The 11,842-nt window shown below is 36.8% G+C and overlaps 1 protein-coding gene and 2 pseudogenes across 2 annotated transcripts; 2 read left to right on the forward strand and 1 right to left on the reverse strand.

Annotated features, from left to right (window-relative positions):
- The first annotated feature begins 1,247 nt into the window (after positions 1-1,247).
- LOC143607528 (uncharacterized) lies at positions 1,248-2,277 on the forward strand. The gene is made up of 5 exons (XM_077082946.1): positions 1,248-1,435; positions 1,540-1,590; positions 1,671-1,722; positions 1,863-2,077; positions 2,136-2,277. The coding sequence occupies exons 1-4, from the start codon at positions 1,322-1,324 to the stop codon at positions 2,060-2,062; spliced, it is 417 nt and encodes a 138-aa protein (XP_076939061.1). The 5' UTR covers positions 1,248-1,321; the 3' UTR covers positions 2,063-2,077; positions 2,136-2,277.
- A 913-nt stretch (positions 2,278-3,190) lies between these two features.
- On the forward strand, positions 3,191-4,780 carry LOC143607527 (phospholipase A1-IIdelta-like; annotated as a pseudogene).
- Positions 4,781-5,449: 669 nt separating this feature from the next.
- On the reverse strand, positions 5,450-10,542 carry LOC143607526 (plant intracellular Ras-group-related LRR protein 6-like; annotated as a pseudogene). The gene is made up of 20 exons (XR_013148985.1): positions 10,466-10,542; positions 9,668-9,867; positions 9,486-9,572; positions 9,323-9,398; positions 9,151-9,225; positions 9,010-9,079; positions 8,847-8,924; positions 8,699-8,759; positions 8,534-8,612; positions 8,357-8,447; positions 8,207-8,267; positions 8,052-8,119; positions 7,917-7,984; positions 7,697-7,834; positions 7,497-7,619; positions 6,358-6,482; positions 6,186-6,282; positions 6,034-6,108; positions 5,788-5,843; positions 5,450-5,691 (listed from the first exon to the last, which is right to left on the reverse strand). The product of XR_013148985.1 is annotated as a plant intracellular Ras-group-related LRR protein 6-like (transcript).
- Positions 10,543-11,842: the final 1,300 nt, after the last annotated feature.

Consider the following 11,842-nt stretch of genomic DNA (forward strand, 5'->3'; position numbering starts at 1 on the left):
ACAATAATAATAATAATAATAATAATAAAATATGGGAGTTTAGGTTTCAACTTCAGGGCTAATTAAGAAGTACTGTTTGAGCTTGGAACCAAAGTGTTGATCCCATTATTAGTCAACTGATTGAACCTAATGTATTATTATGTTATTATGAACTAATAATAACTAGGTTTTGATATTCTAGCAAATGCCTCAAACTCCCATTGGAAATTATTCTTTTATTTTACCCAAACTAAAAAACCCTAACAAAATATACCCCGGTATCGACCGATCATCAGCTCCATCGCCATAAATGGCTTCCCCGGGATCGTAAAACCTAGAGCACTGTCTGCGAGCTCCAGCTGCTGCCTGGTGGAGGATAACGCTGCAGATTGCAACTCGAGCTCCTCTGTCGTTGACGTCTTAAAGGTTCCTCCAATCTTAACTATTGCTCGAGTGACCTCCGTTCCTCTTCTAATTAGCAGTAGTACGTTCCCCTCCCCTGTGTTGAAAACATCCAAATTCAAACCCTTTATACATTTCTTTGGATTGTGGATGGATATGCTAACAACTAGAAATTGGATAATTTGATTTTGTTTCAGTAATGATTTCATTGTTTTCGTGTCAACCCGTTAATCAAGATTTGAAAATTCATGATACATATATAGATATAGTGGATTTAATGAAGTTAACGTCTTAATTTTCTTGTTCTTTCAGCTTTTTACACAAACAATCTGGTTAGGAAATATATATGTGTGTGTGTGTGTGTACTGTTCACGAGTCGAGCCAGGGTGGGTTCGAGCTCGAGCTCGAAAGTAAATTAGGCAGCTCGGCTTGGCTCAAGCTCGATCTTGAAGTCAAACGAGCCTAAGATCGAGCCAACGAGCCGAGCCACGCTGGGTCGAGCTAGGCTCAAGTCGTATCAAATCAAGTTTTTTTTAGCTAGTTTTATTCGAGCCTTTATCGAGCGAGCTACAAGCCGCGAGCCTTTTGAACAACATATACAATCTTAGTAAAACCGCAAGCAATAGGTAAAAATACACACACAAAAAAAAGAGTTAAAATGGGTAAATAAGCGGTTTAAAGTTTTAGTTACATTAAGGGTAAAATAGTCATTATATAAACTATTTCTAATAAAATAAATCAAAAGGGGAAGTTTTCCATTTTTAAAGTTAAGGAGGGGTAAATATGCATTTAATAAGTTAGGGAGGTGGAAATATGCAATTATCTCTTTAAAATTTTGCTGTCAATTCATGTGAACTTATACAGAGATTCATTGCTAAAATGTTTACAACTAAGTGTTACTGTACTTAAGGCTATCTTTCGTATACAGATTTACAAAGTTATGGCAACGTCCGATGATCAAGTGGAAGGTGAAGAAGCTGAATATGTTATTCTGGACTTGGATGCAGTTTCTGAGCAAATTCACATTCCGCCTAATGCTCCTTACGTTCTCTCTGTACGCATGCCAAACTTTCGTAATTAGTAAATGTTAAAAATGTCTCATTTCGGTTAGTTTCTGTATCTTTTGAACTTTTGATGACTTGTTTTGTTTTAATGTAGGGCTTGGACACATTAAACCCAATTCTAATTATTGATGACAAAATAAAGCTGGTAATAAATCACTTCATATGCACATATTTTTTAGTCTGCTAGACGTATATTACTTTACGTGTTGATTATGGATTTTGCAGATTGGCGAGTACGAGGAAACTGTCGGGACATGCATTGTTTTTAGTGAAAATGGTTAGTTGAATCCTTAAAAAAACCAAAACCTTTGTGTCTGTGCACTGTGCAGTGTACAGAGGTTATGGTTTTGAATTATGCGTTCAACCTGTTAACTTTATGTTTTGAAATGTAACTGATTAAATAAATGTCGGTTGCAGATGCTCCTGCTGAGGTCCATGAAGAAAGAGGACCATCTGGAGCAAATCTTGTTTCCGGGAAATCTATAATCAATCCAAATCAGGTTCCTAAGAAGCAAGTCAAACCTGTTTGTCAACTTCAAAAGATTCTCAGGTTTAAGTTGTTATCAGATGGTCAAACCGAGTCAACAGTTGAACAGAGTAGCATGGAACCAGTGTAGTCCAAGCAAAGAAAGGTTCTAGTCGTGTCAATCTTATTAGAGGTGACAATATAATCTGTTTTGTTTGATATAGGTTTGATGATACGGGTATTTACTATTGTCTAATAGATGCAATGTTAACACTTAGTTAAGCAAAACTTGTTTTCTTCCTCTGCACTTGTTTTAGAGGGTATGATGGCAATGTTGTAAGTTTTTATCTATCATTTGCTATTGATACCAAAGATACAGCCAAATGGAAATATAAGTTTATTGAGCAAAGTTAAGGCCAAAATTCAACTTTATTAGAACTGATTTAGTGAAAACTTAAATACAAAGTTAAGGCCAAAATCCAACTTTATTCAAGTCCAAACGTAATCCGTAAGACCGTAACCAGCACCCATAAGCGAACCAAATCGAACCCATACGTAAAACCGAAACCGATCGATTTCATGAAACCAAAAGACCCAAATTTCAGTTTGGTTCAGTTAGTCCAAACTAATTCAGATTGACTTGTACACACCCCTAGTTCTAGAGGTCAACTAAGCTATAGCTCATCAGGAATATTATTATGGATAACACCAGTAGAGTTTGTATAGATATTTAATTATTAACATATCCATCACATTTATAAAATAAATTAAATATGTAACTCTTTCTATGCTAAATTTTGACTAAAACATATATAAAATAAATTAAATATGTAACTCTTTCTATGCTAAATTTTGACTAAAACATATATCATGACAAATACACTTTTGGATTCATTCATACAATTATTATGTCTTAATAAAGTTAATATAACGACACTTTTGATAAAGTTAGCACTATTATTTTTATTGGTCTTAATAGTGGTTTCTTTTTTGTTTATTAAATGTTATATGAATCAAGTGTCCATCCTATAATCATAATTAATCATACCAAGTAAAAATCTCGCTAATTATAATATAGACGCTGTCGTGTCATATGCACGAGGTTCTACAGATCGTCAAATGGTTTGCTGATCAGTTTATTCATGTTCACATGTAACACGGGATTGTGCGAATCCTTGCAACTTGGGATAAGATGATAGATATTTCACGTGAAATAGTCCTCTTGTTGCCCCACAATATATAAAATACATGCATACCACCAAAATCATACACTCATTCACCACCCAATGGAATCCACAACTCCATGGCTAGAGATCCTCGGAAGCAAGAACTGGGAAGGCCTTCTTGACCCATTAGACATCACTCTCCGAACACTCATCCTCCGTTGCGGCGACTTCTGCCAAGCCACCTATGACGCCTTCAACAACGACAACAACTCCAAGTACGCGAGCAGCAGCCGTTATGGCAAGAAGTCATTTTTCCACAAAGTCATGCTGCAGCCATCCCCTTCGGATTACCAATCGGTTATTGGCAGTTAATTCGGTTCGGTTCCGTTCGGTTCATTAACCGCTAAAGCAAAACTTTTGACATGAGCTAAAACTATTTAAACTTTTGTTAGAAACCAAATGAACTACAAAAATATTAAAACTACATTAGTTTATATATAGTTGGTGTAGTTTAGTTAATTCAGTTAGTTTACATCATACATTAAAATCATAACTGAACCACAATTTTCAGTTATTCAGTTATGACTTAACCGAACCATCGGTTAATTCGGTTGTATGCTCTAACGTAAACTCTATACGCGAAACAGCTACTGAAACTGGCGATGCTGGTAGCAGCAGCAACGATAGCGATGACGAAGACACGCCAAAAGTTATGCGTGGTTGGTTAACGATCTGCGTTTCAGACGATCCAAACTCGTCTTTCACTAAAGCAAGCGCGAGAACACAAGTTTTAACGACTATCAGACAGTTGGTGAGCAAGTACGAAACCGAAGAAGTCAGCATAGTCATCACCGGGCACAGCCTGGGTGCGAGTTTATCGATCGTATCCGCCTTTGATCTAGCCGAAAACGGCATCACAGTACCCATTGCAGCTTTTGTTTTCGGGTCACCGCAAATAGGCAACAAAGCATTCAATGACCGTTTGAATCAATTTCCTAATGTCAAGGTCCTACACATTAGAAACAAGATTGACCTCATTCCGCTTTACCCGAGCCGGTTGTTAGGATACGTGGACTCCGGGGTACCGTTTGAAATCGATACGAGGAAATCGGACAGTTTAAAGAACTCAACGAACCCGGGCGACTGGCATAACTTGCAGGGAATGCTGCATGTTGTGGCGGGTTGGAACGGGGCGGACGGGGAGTTCGAGTTGAAGGTGCCGAGGAGTTTGGCGTTGGTTAATAAGTCAAGCGAGTTTTTGAAGGAGGAGTATTTGGTACCGGGTTCATGGTGGATTGAAAAGAACAAAGGTATGGTTCTGAATGCAAATGGTGAGTGGGTTTTGGGCCCACCTGATGCGGAAGACATTCCGGTTCCAGAACCAGATGAACTGGATATTCCGATTCTGGAACCGGTAGCAGCCCTTCCGGTTACAGAAGTTGCGGTTGTAAATCGTCCTAACCGTTGGTGTTCAATATTGTAATTTGATTTGTATTTGTGGTATGATTTGTAGTTTGTTCAATAAGCAATTTGTTTTGTAGCAAACATGTTTGATGTTGTGATAGTCAACCACCATTGGGGTGTAAACGAGTCGAGCTGAATTGTTGGTGAGCTACTTGTTAATGTACCAAATGTTTGATGATCGTTTATGCGTGTCTTGTGCTTGAACGGTTGAGTTTACTAGCAATATCATGTTCTTAAAGAGACGACCTCAACAATCTGTAAAGTGTATTTGTGTCTAGGTGTGTTTACACGTCGAGCGCACCACTAATCGGGAGCTCAGGCCGCTCAGTTTTTTGAAGGTCATATATACAAATGCTTCAACTTTCATTGTTAGCAATTTACACAATTAGTTTTTTAAAGGTCTAATTATATTAATGATAAACAGGTCTAATAGTGTATTGTTTATTTTAAAATTGATATATTTATTGTTTATTTTATGTCGATTATTTATTAAATATTGTATTTTCACGAATTACATGTGCTTTACACGCGACTCAAACTAGTATATTATGTTTGTTTTACTAAAATATGAGTATTATTCCAAAATTTAATCACCATGGCAGGATTACAAATGACCTGGGGATGGAATGCTTATTGGAGAGAGGCGGTACCACCACAGTATTGGCGGGAACATCGTAGCGTACTTTAGGTGCTAAAATCTCAGACCGAATCAGGCTTAAACGAACTAGAGCCTATATTATAGCTCATTCGTGAACGAGCTTGAGTTCAACCTATTTTAGCTAAACAAGTTGATATCGGGCTTAGTTCGTTTTCACGTTTAACCATAACCGCTTCAGCTAATCTTTATAACAATGATACAAACATGAAATGTTAATCAAATCATAAAACTGGTAAAGGGGATAAGGCTTCAGTACATAGACCATTCACATTACATAAGTACCAAAAATCAACCAAACATTAAGTTTAACATTACATTCAAAATAAAAAGAAAGAATACAAATACAAGCACAAACACAAACACACAACAACACACAAAACAGCTTTCCTAGAATCTATTTCAAAGAATATGTTTTACTGCTAGTAGGGTATTTTATCCTTCAGGTACATTAATATAGCTTTGGTTCCACGATCAAGAATCGTCCTTCGGATGCTGCAAAAACAGTAAAAAGTAAAGATAATCATTCTTCATATGCGCAAAAACAGTAAAAAGTTGGCACCGATCAAGCAGAGATATATAAGATCATACCTTCTCAAAGGATTCCCGTCAAGTTGCAGCACTTGAAGAGTAGGTTCTAGTAAACCCTGCAAAAACCAACTTCCAACATTAGGACACGTCTGCTAAAAATCCAGCGGATTTTGTGCGCAGATTATAAATCTCTGAACCAGAAAAGAGTGGCATAACTCATAATGAGCCAAGCAGATATAATTTCATGCATACATAACAAATTAAGGTTTAAGAAACTTGAAAAACAAAAAAAGGTTCTGTACACACCAGTTCAGGAGGAAGCGTGCTGATGTTATTGTCTGAAAGGCGAAGCTCCTGAAGAGACGTAGCATTTTTTAAACCCTGCAACAAATATTAATTAATAACATACTCTAAATTAAACGAATCTGGCTCGTAACTTTAACCAGGAAGAATGTTACCTCGGGAACCAACTGTAGGGAATTTTGACACATATCAAGAATCCTTAAATTAGGCAAACTTATTATATCCGCTCTGATCTCAGAAATCTGCATCCTCCTGTTCGATAAAAGTAAAGGTTCACGAGTTACAAAGTCATTCTGACCAAAAAGCAATTATTTTTAACAAAATCACCTTGAATATAGTTCCTGCAACTGGATCAAAGAAGAAAATGCAGGATTTTCCGGTAAACAGCCTGCATTGCCACTGAGATCCAGAATCTGAAGCTTGGAAGCAGTTTGAAATCCATCTAATGGAATCTAAATATGATGAATATTATAATCAGATACTGTTTGCTTAATATTCTTTATTAACAACAATATTAAAATCTAAATTTATTTACCTTTCTAAGTGGTGAAGAGGTATGTACCCGCCTTAACATCGAGCGGGGCGGGTCAACCCACAAGATATAGACAAGAGGCTTGAAATCAAGATATCATGAAGGCACAAAGCCAAAACCTATGCGCATGGCGCATATCACATATGCTCACGCACCATATATGCTCACGCATATCACATCTGCGCGTGGCGCATCTGCGCGTGGCGCATATCACATGCTCACGCATATCACATCTGCGCGTGACGCATCTGCGCGTGGCGCATATTACATATGCTGGAGCATATCACATCTGCGCATGAAACATCTGCGCGTGAGAATAAAGAGAAGACCTCGCGCATCCTCAGGATAGGCGCATATCACACGTGCACATAATCAACCTCGTCCTTATCCAAATCAGGATAAGGACAACTTTGATTGTGCTCGTCAGACAACCTTCCAGAAGGTATCCTTTAAGGAATAAGAATATGCTGATGTTGACAGCTGCCAATGAAAGGTGGACAACTCAGCAAAACCCATGTGCTACCACGTGATTGCACATGGGTCAGGTGAAATACCTGGGTCAGAGAATAATCAATGAAAAAGCACCAGGTGTCCTAAGGACACGTGGCGCAAAGCAACAGGAGGAGGCCAAAACGGCCCTAACGGGATCTGAGCCCAATCATTGGAAACCCTAACACTATAAATACCACACCACCTCCACAAGGGGAGGTAAGCAAGAAAATACATTCCAATTCCTTACTCACTCTCAGATTATTATTATCCTCTCCTACAATCTCTTATTCTCACACCGGAGGGTTACCCCAAAGAGGACCCCTCTGTCCCTTTCTGAGGGGTAAGTTCACGGTGCTGCTCGTTTTGTAGGTGGAAGAATTCATACTCCGGAGAACCATCGGTGAAATAGCATACTCATACCCGAGGAAAGTTGATCGTCTACCAGTGAGCCGATCCACGTTTCTTCAAGTGGATTATTGTCAAGCTTCAAACACACAAGCTTATGAAGTGACTCCAATATTGCACTTGGCCATTCTTTAATCTTGTTTCTTGATAAAATCAAAGTCTGCAAGCAGTTAAGAAGCATGATCATGAATATAGTACCAACACTTTTTAAAAGATGCCAAATTTTATAAATATCACCTCAATGGAAGCACAGAAAGAAAGTTGAATGGGTAAATCCTCAATCGAGTTGTTTGAAAGATCAACTTTTGTAATATCACTTGTCTCCCATACTTGTGGTGGAACAACACTCCAACTGTGTCCTCCTAGACAAAGTTCCTAACAAGTAAACATAGTAGTAACATATGATTATCAACTCAATATAGTTATCAATCAATCAATATAGTGAACAAGATTAAACCTTAGAACCAAGAGATAAACGTGAGGCTCTAGCAATAACTTGTTCTTTACTCTCAGATGTTCCACTCTCTGCAATATAATATTATCTCAGCTCACGCAACATGTTAATGAAAATATTTGTATCAACAATGCATACCTTCTTCAGCTGGAAGTCTACTTCAAAGAAACCTTAATAATGCAGGAGTAGGTCCTGTCACCAGTGAGCTGATAAAGAAAAACAAGAAACTTGTTAAATTTAGCTTCCTTCGTAAACATATTAAACAAACGAAGACACGGTTTAACTGTTCAAACCTTCTAAGAGTCCTTATAGGATTGCCAGTGAGAAAAAGCTTCCTCAAAGTTGTCATCAAGCCTAGGTGATAATAGCATTTACAAACATTACAACTGAATAGCGTTTATATAATGAATAATGTTTGTATATGAATAATATGCTAACCTTACCGATCTCAGGGGGAAGCCCAGATAATGAATTATTGGATAAATCCAAAACTGAAAGCTTTAATTTGCATGCCTCCACTGGATACTCTTTTAACTATAACAAATTCTCAAAAAAAAAAAAAAACATTAAACACTGGAAAATTCATTGATTAAAATAGAAATAGACTATGATGTTTCTACCTTGTTTGAATGAAGATCAAACGACCCTAGATTTATAAGTTCTCCAATTTCTGTTGGTAATGATGTCAGTAAGTTATTCCTACATATTTAAAGAATGTCAAATGCAAGTCTAAACATCAGAAGAAACAAGTTTTCAACTTTTTATTCACAAGAATAGAAAAATACCCCATATAGAGTTCTGCCAATAAAATGCAACCCTTAATTGATGATGGAATCGATGAAAGTTCTGCACCGGAATGACATGGAAAATGTATCACCAAATATAGATATAAAGTATGAACATTTAAGGCAAAAAGGAACCTAAAATACTTACTGTTTTGATGCAAGTCAAGGCGAATGAGACGTGAAAGACTTCCAATACTCTCTGGGATACCACCGAGTGCATTTTTTGCTGCATCATTAAAGACATGATTACAAATTAAAGGATTATTAACAACCAAATGAGCTAAAACATCCATATAAAACATGTGACTTGCCTGCATTAAGTTCAGTGAGAAAAGTCCATGATGTAACCAGTTTCTCAGATAGCATTGTCAGCTTATTTCCCTAAAACAACAAATGCTTTATACCCGTCAGAACCAAAAATATGAAGAAACAATATCCACATTTTGAGATACCTCTACATTCAACTTTGACATTTTTGAGCAATTGGATAGATCTTCTGGCAAACTGGTGAGGCGGTTGTTTGCTGCCTATAAGAAACCACAATTTGCAGCATAATTTAGTACATCAATCATAATTCATAATCACAAACCTTAAAAACATATTGCATTATACAGCCAAACAAACCTTGAGATCTGATAAATCTACACAGTTTCCAAGAGAGCAAGGAAGATCCTTTATTTGGTTACCGGAACAATCAAACCTATAAAATCACGTGTTCATCAAAACATTCAACTAATATTCATAATTTCATACAAATTTACAATCAAAAGTAACTAAAAAAACCTACTTTATCAAAGCAGTCGCCGATCCAACTTCTTCAGGCATCTCACATAACAAATTATTAGACACATCTAATGCCTTAAGTGCTTTGAGCCTGCCGATGAATATATTAATGAATAAGATACACTATAACCAAATAAAGATAAACGATTTCAATTAATAGGCTTTAAACAATTTAAAGTATCTTACTCTCCTATAGCAGTGGGAAGATGAGAAAGCTTATTGTGACTAATATTCAACACTGACAACAAAGGTAAGTTTCTTAGTCTTCCTTTAGCAATTGAATCTCGTTATGGGCCAATATGAGCTTTTGCAGCTCAACTGCCTCCCACCAGTTTTCACCTTCACCAACTGCATCCAAACTTTTGTACACCTCATCTGGCACTTCCCTGATACAGAAAACATGTCACGCAATTAGTGCCCGTAAACCAACTAAAGTTCGTCCGTTTAATTAATGAACCCCATGAACAAGGAATTTCACTCAATTAACTAAACGAACGAACATACACAGAGGCCATGTTCCTTCATTAATGTTCATGAATATCCGATAATGTGTTCCTTATGTTTGCTCATTAAAGGTTTTTAATGAATTTGCTAATCTTACCATATAGATTTAATCAAACCTATTAACTATGAATATGAATGTTATAATAAACGCCAACACGAACTTGGTAGCTAAACTGAACCGTTGATACCAATCATTCTCGGTTAGCCAAATCAAATAAAACATTGTTTGTGTTTGTGAACAGTTGACAAACAAGTTCATTTCTTAATAAACGAACGCGTACAAGAAATTTCGTCTCGTGAACCGTTCGCTATCAAGACCTTGTTTCATTCGATTTGTTTACAGCGTTACATGCAATCGATCAAAGATCGAAGAAATTACAATTTCCTAAGTAACAGCAGCTGTGAATAATTGAATTAATAGCTAGATCTTGGTGAGTTAGTGTTTTAAAAATATGAATGTGTTATTAGAAAAGTAATTACTTGAGAGATCGATTTGAAAGATTGAGAGAGCCAGACGCTCTGGCGGCCTTTAGCATCCGATCCATTGATCTATCTCTTCTCTCTCTGGATTACTTTACTCCCATCAGATTAATATTATTATCAACATCGATTTAAAGATGATGCATTCATTTTATTTGAATTGATTATCTCCCTTTCGTTTGAAAATTGACGATAATGAAAGAAGATTACCCAAACAAACACTTGGTAAATTGCGTTTGTACCTATTTTCATATTTGTGTCATCTATATTTGAGAAAATTACGATTTGCCTCCCTGACTAAACAAGTCACCGGGGGCATCATAAGACCCTAAAAACTAAATTGCGCTTGTTTTACCAATGTGTTTTTTTATAATTGTGACATGAGCCCCTGTTTTTAAGTTACCTGTTTGGTTCAAGGGCACTTTAGTAATTAGATAAATAATAATTATTTTGTAATTTTCTCTAATAATAATAATAATAACAAGAAGAAGAAGCAGATACCAGATTATCATCATCATCTCACAACCTCCAAAACTCTCATCCTCCTTCGCCGCCGCAGTCCACCGAAAAATGAACTCCCATCCATCACCAGCTTCAAATTGCCAACCCCCATCATCCTCCCACCACCAAACCCAAACACGAACAAACATCACTCAACATATTTATCATCCTCATCCAGATTTAAACCCCTAACCACATGGGTTTTGTCATACCCCGAAAACCTTAACTTAACACAGCGGAAGTCTTAACTTTAATTCATTCGGGTTATGACAGATGCCGATAGTCAACAATAATAACCATTTAATAATAAAAGCATCATCTTTTATTATAAGAAATATTTTACAAAATCAGAGTTTACTACACGTGCTAATGCACGGTTTACAACACATCACTTTTGTTCAAACACCCCACGCTCTCGTTTCCATGCCACCTCGAAACCTTTACTTTCCTGCAAAGCATATTTAAATAATATTTGGGTCAACACGAATGTTGGTGAGTTATTCCTGAGAAGAAAACTTATTATATAAATATAAACAATTTATATATAAACAACACATGAATATAATGGTGTATGGCCATTATACTCCCAATAAAACCGATCATAACACGGTATAACACAATAACGAAACCCGCATTTTACCTTTAAGCACAAAAAGCGTTAGTTGTAAACTAGCTAAGAATACAACGCGTGTATGACTACCAATTTGATAACTCGAAACGTACCATACTCGAAATATTCCCACTTTTAACCCAACGCGAATGGAAGTGGGGGGCGTCACCCCGATAGATCTACCAACATTTCTGTGCCCTCAATTCGGTTAACAGTTATTTAACCAAATTGATTCATCCCACAATAACGACAATTTGTAGTATAAT

The sequence above is a fragment of the Bidens hawaiensis genome, unplaced genomic scaffold (assembly GCF_021521415.1).
Source record: "Bidens hawaiensis isolate Kalapana, Puna unplaced genomic scaffold, B.hawaiensis_p1.1 tig00083244_1, whole genome shotgun sequence".
Lineage (NCBI taxonomy): Eukaryota > Viridiplantae > Streptophyta > Magnoliopsida > Asterales > Asteraceae > Bidens > Bidens hawaiensis.

Excerpts from the sequence above, each read along its gene's own strand:
- LOC143607528 (XM_077082946.1), top strand. The coding sequence starts at position 1,322 with ATGGCAACGTCCGATGATCAAGTGGAAGGTGAAGAAGCTGAATATGTT. Across the intron at positions 1,436-1,539 it reads ATGCTCCTTACGTTCTCTCT|GGCTTGGACACATTAAACCC; the intron begins GTACGCATGCCA and ends GTTTTAATGTAG. Across the intron at positions 1,723-1,862 it reads CATTGTTTTTAGTGAAAATG|ATGCTCCTGCTGAGGTCCAT; the intron begins GTTAGTTGAATC and ends TGTCGGTTGCAG.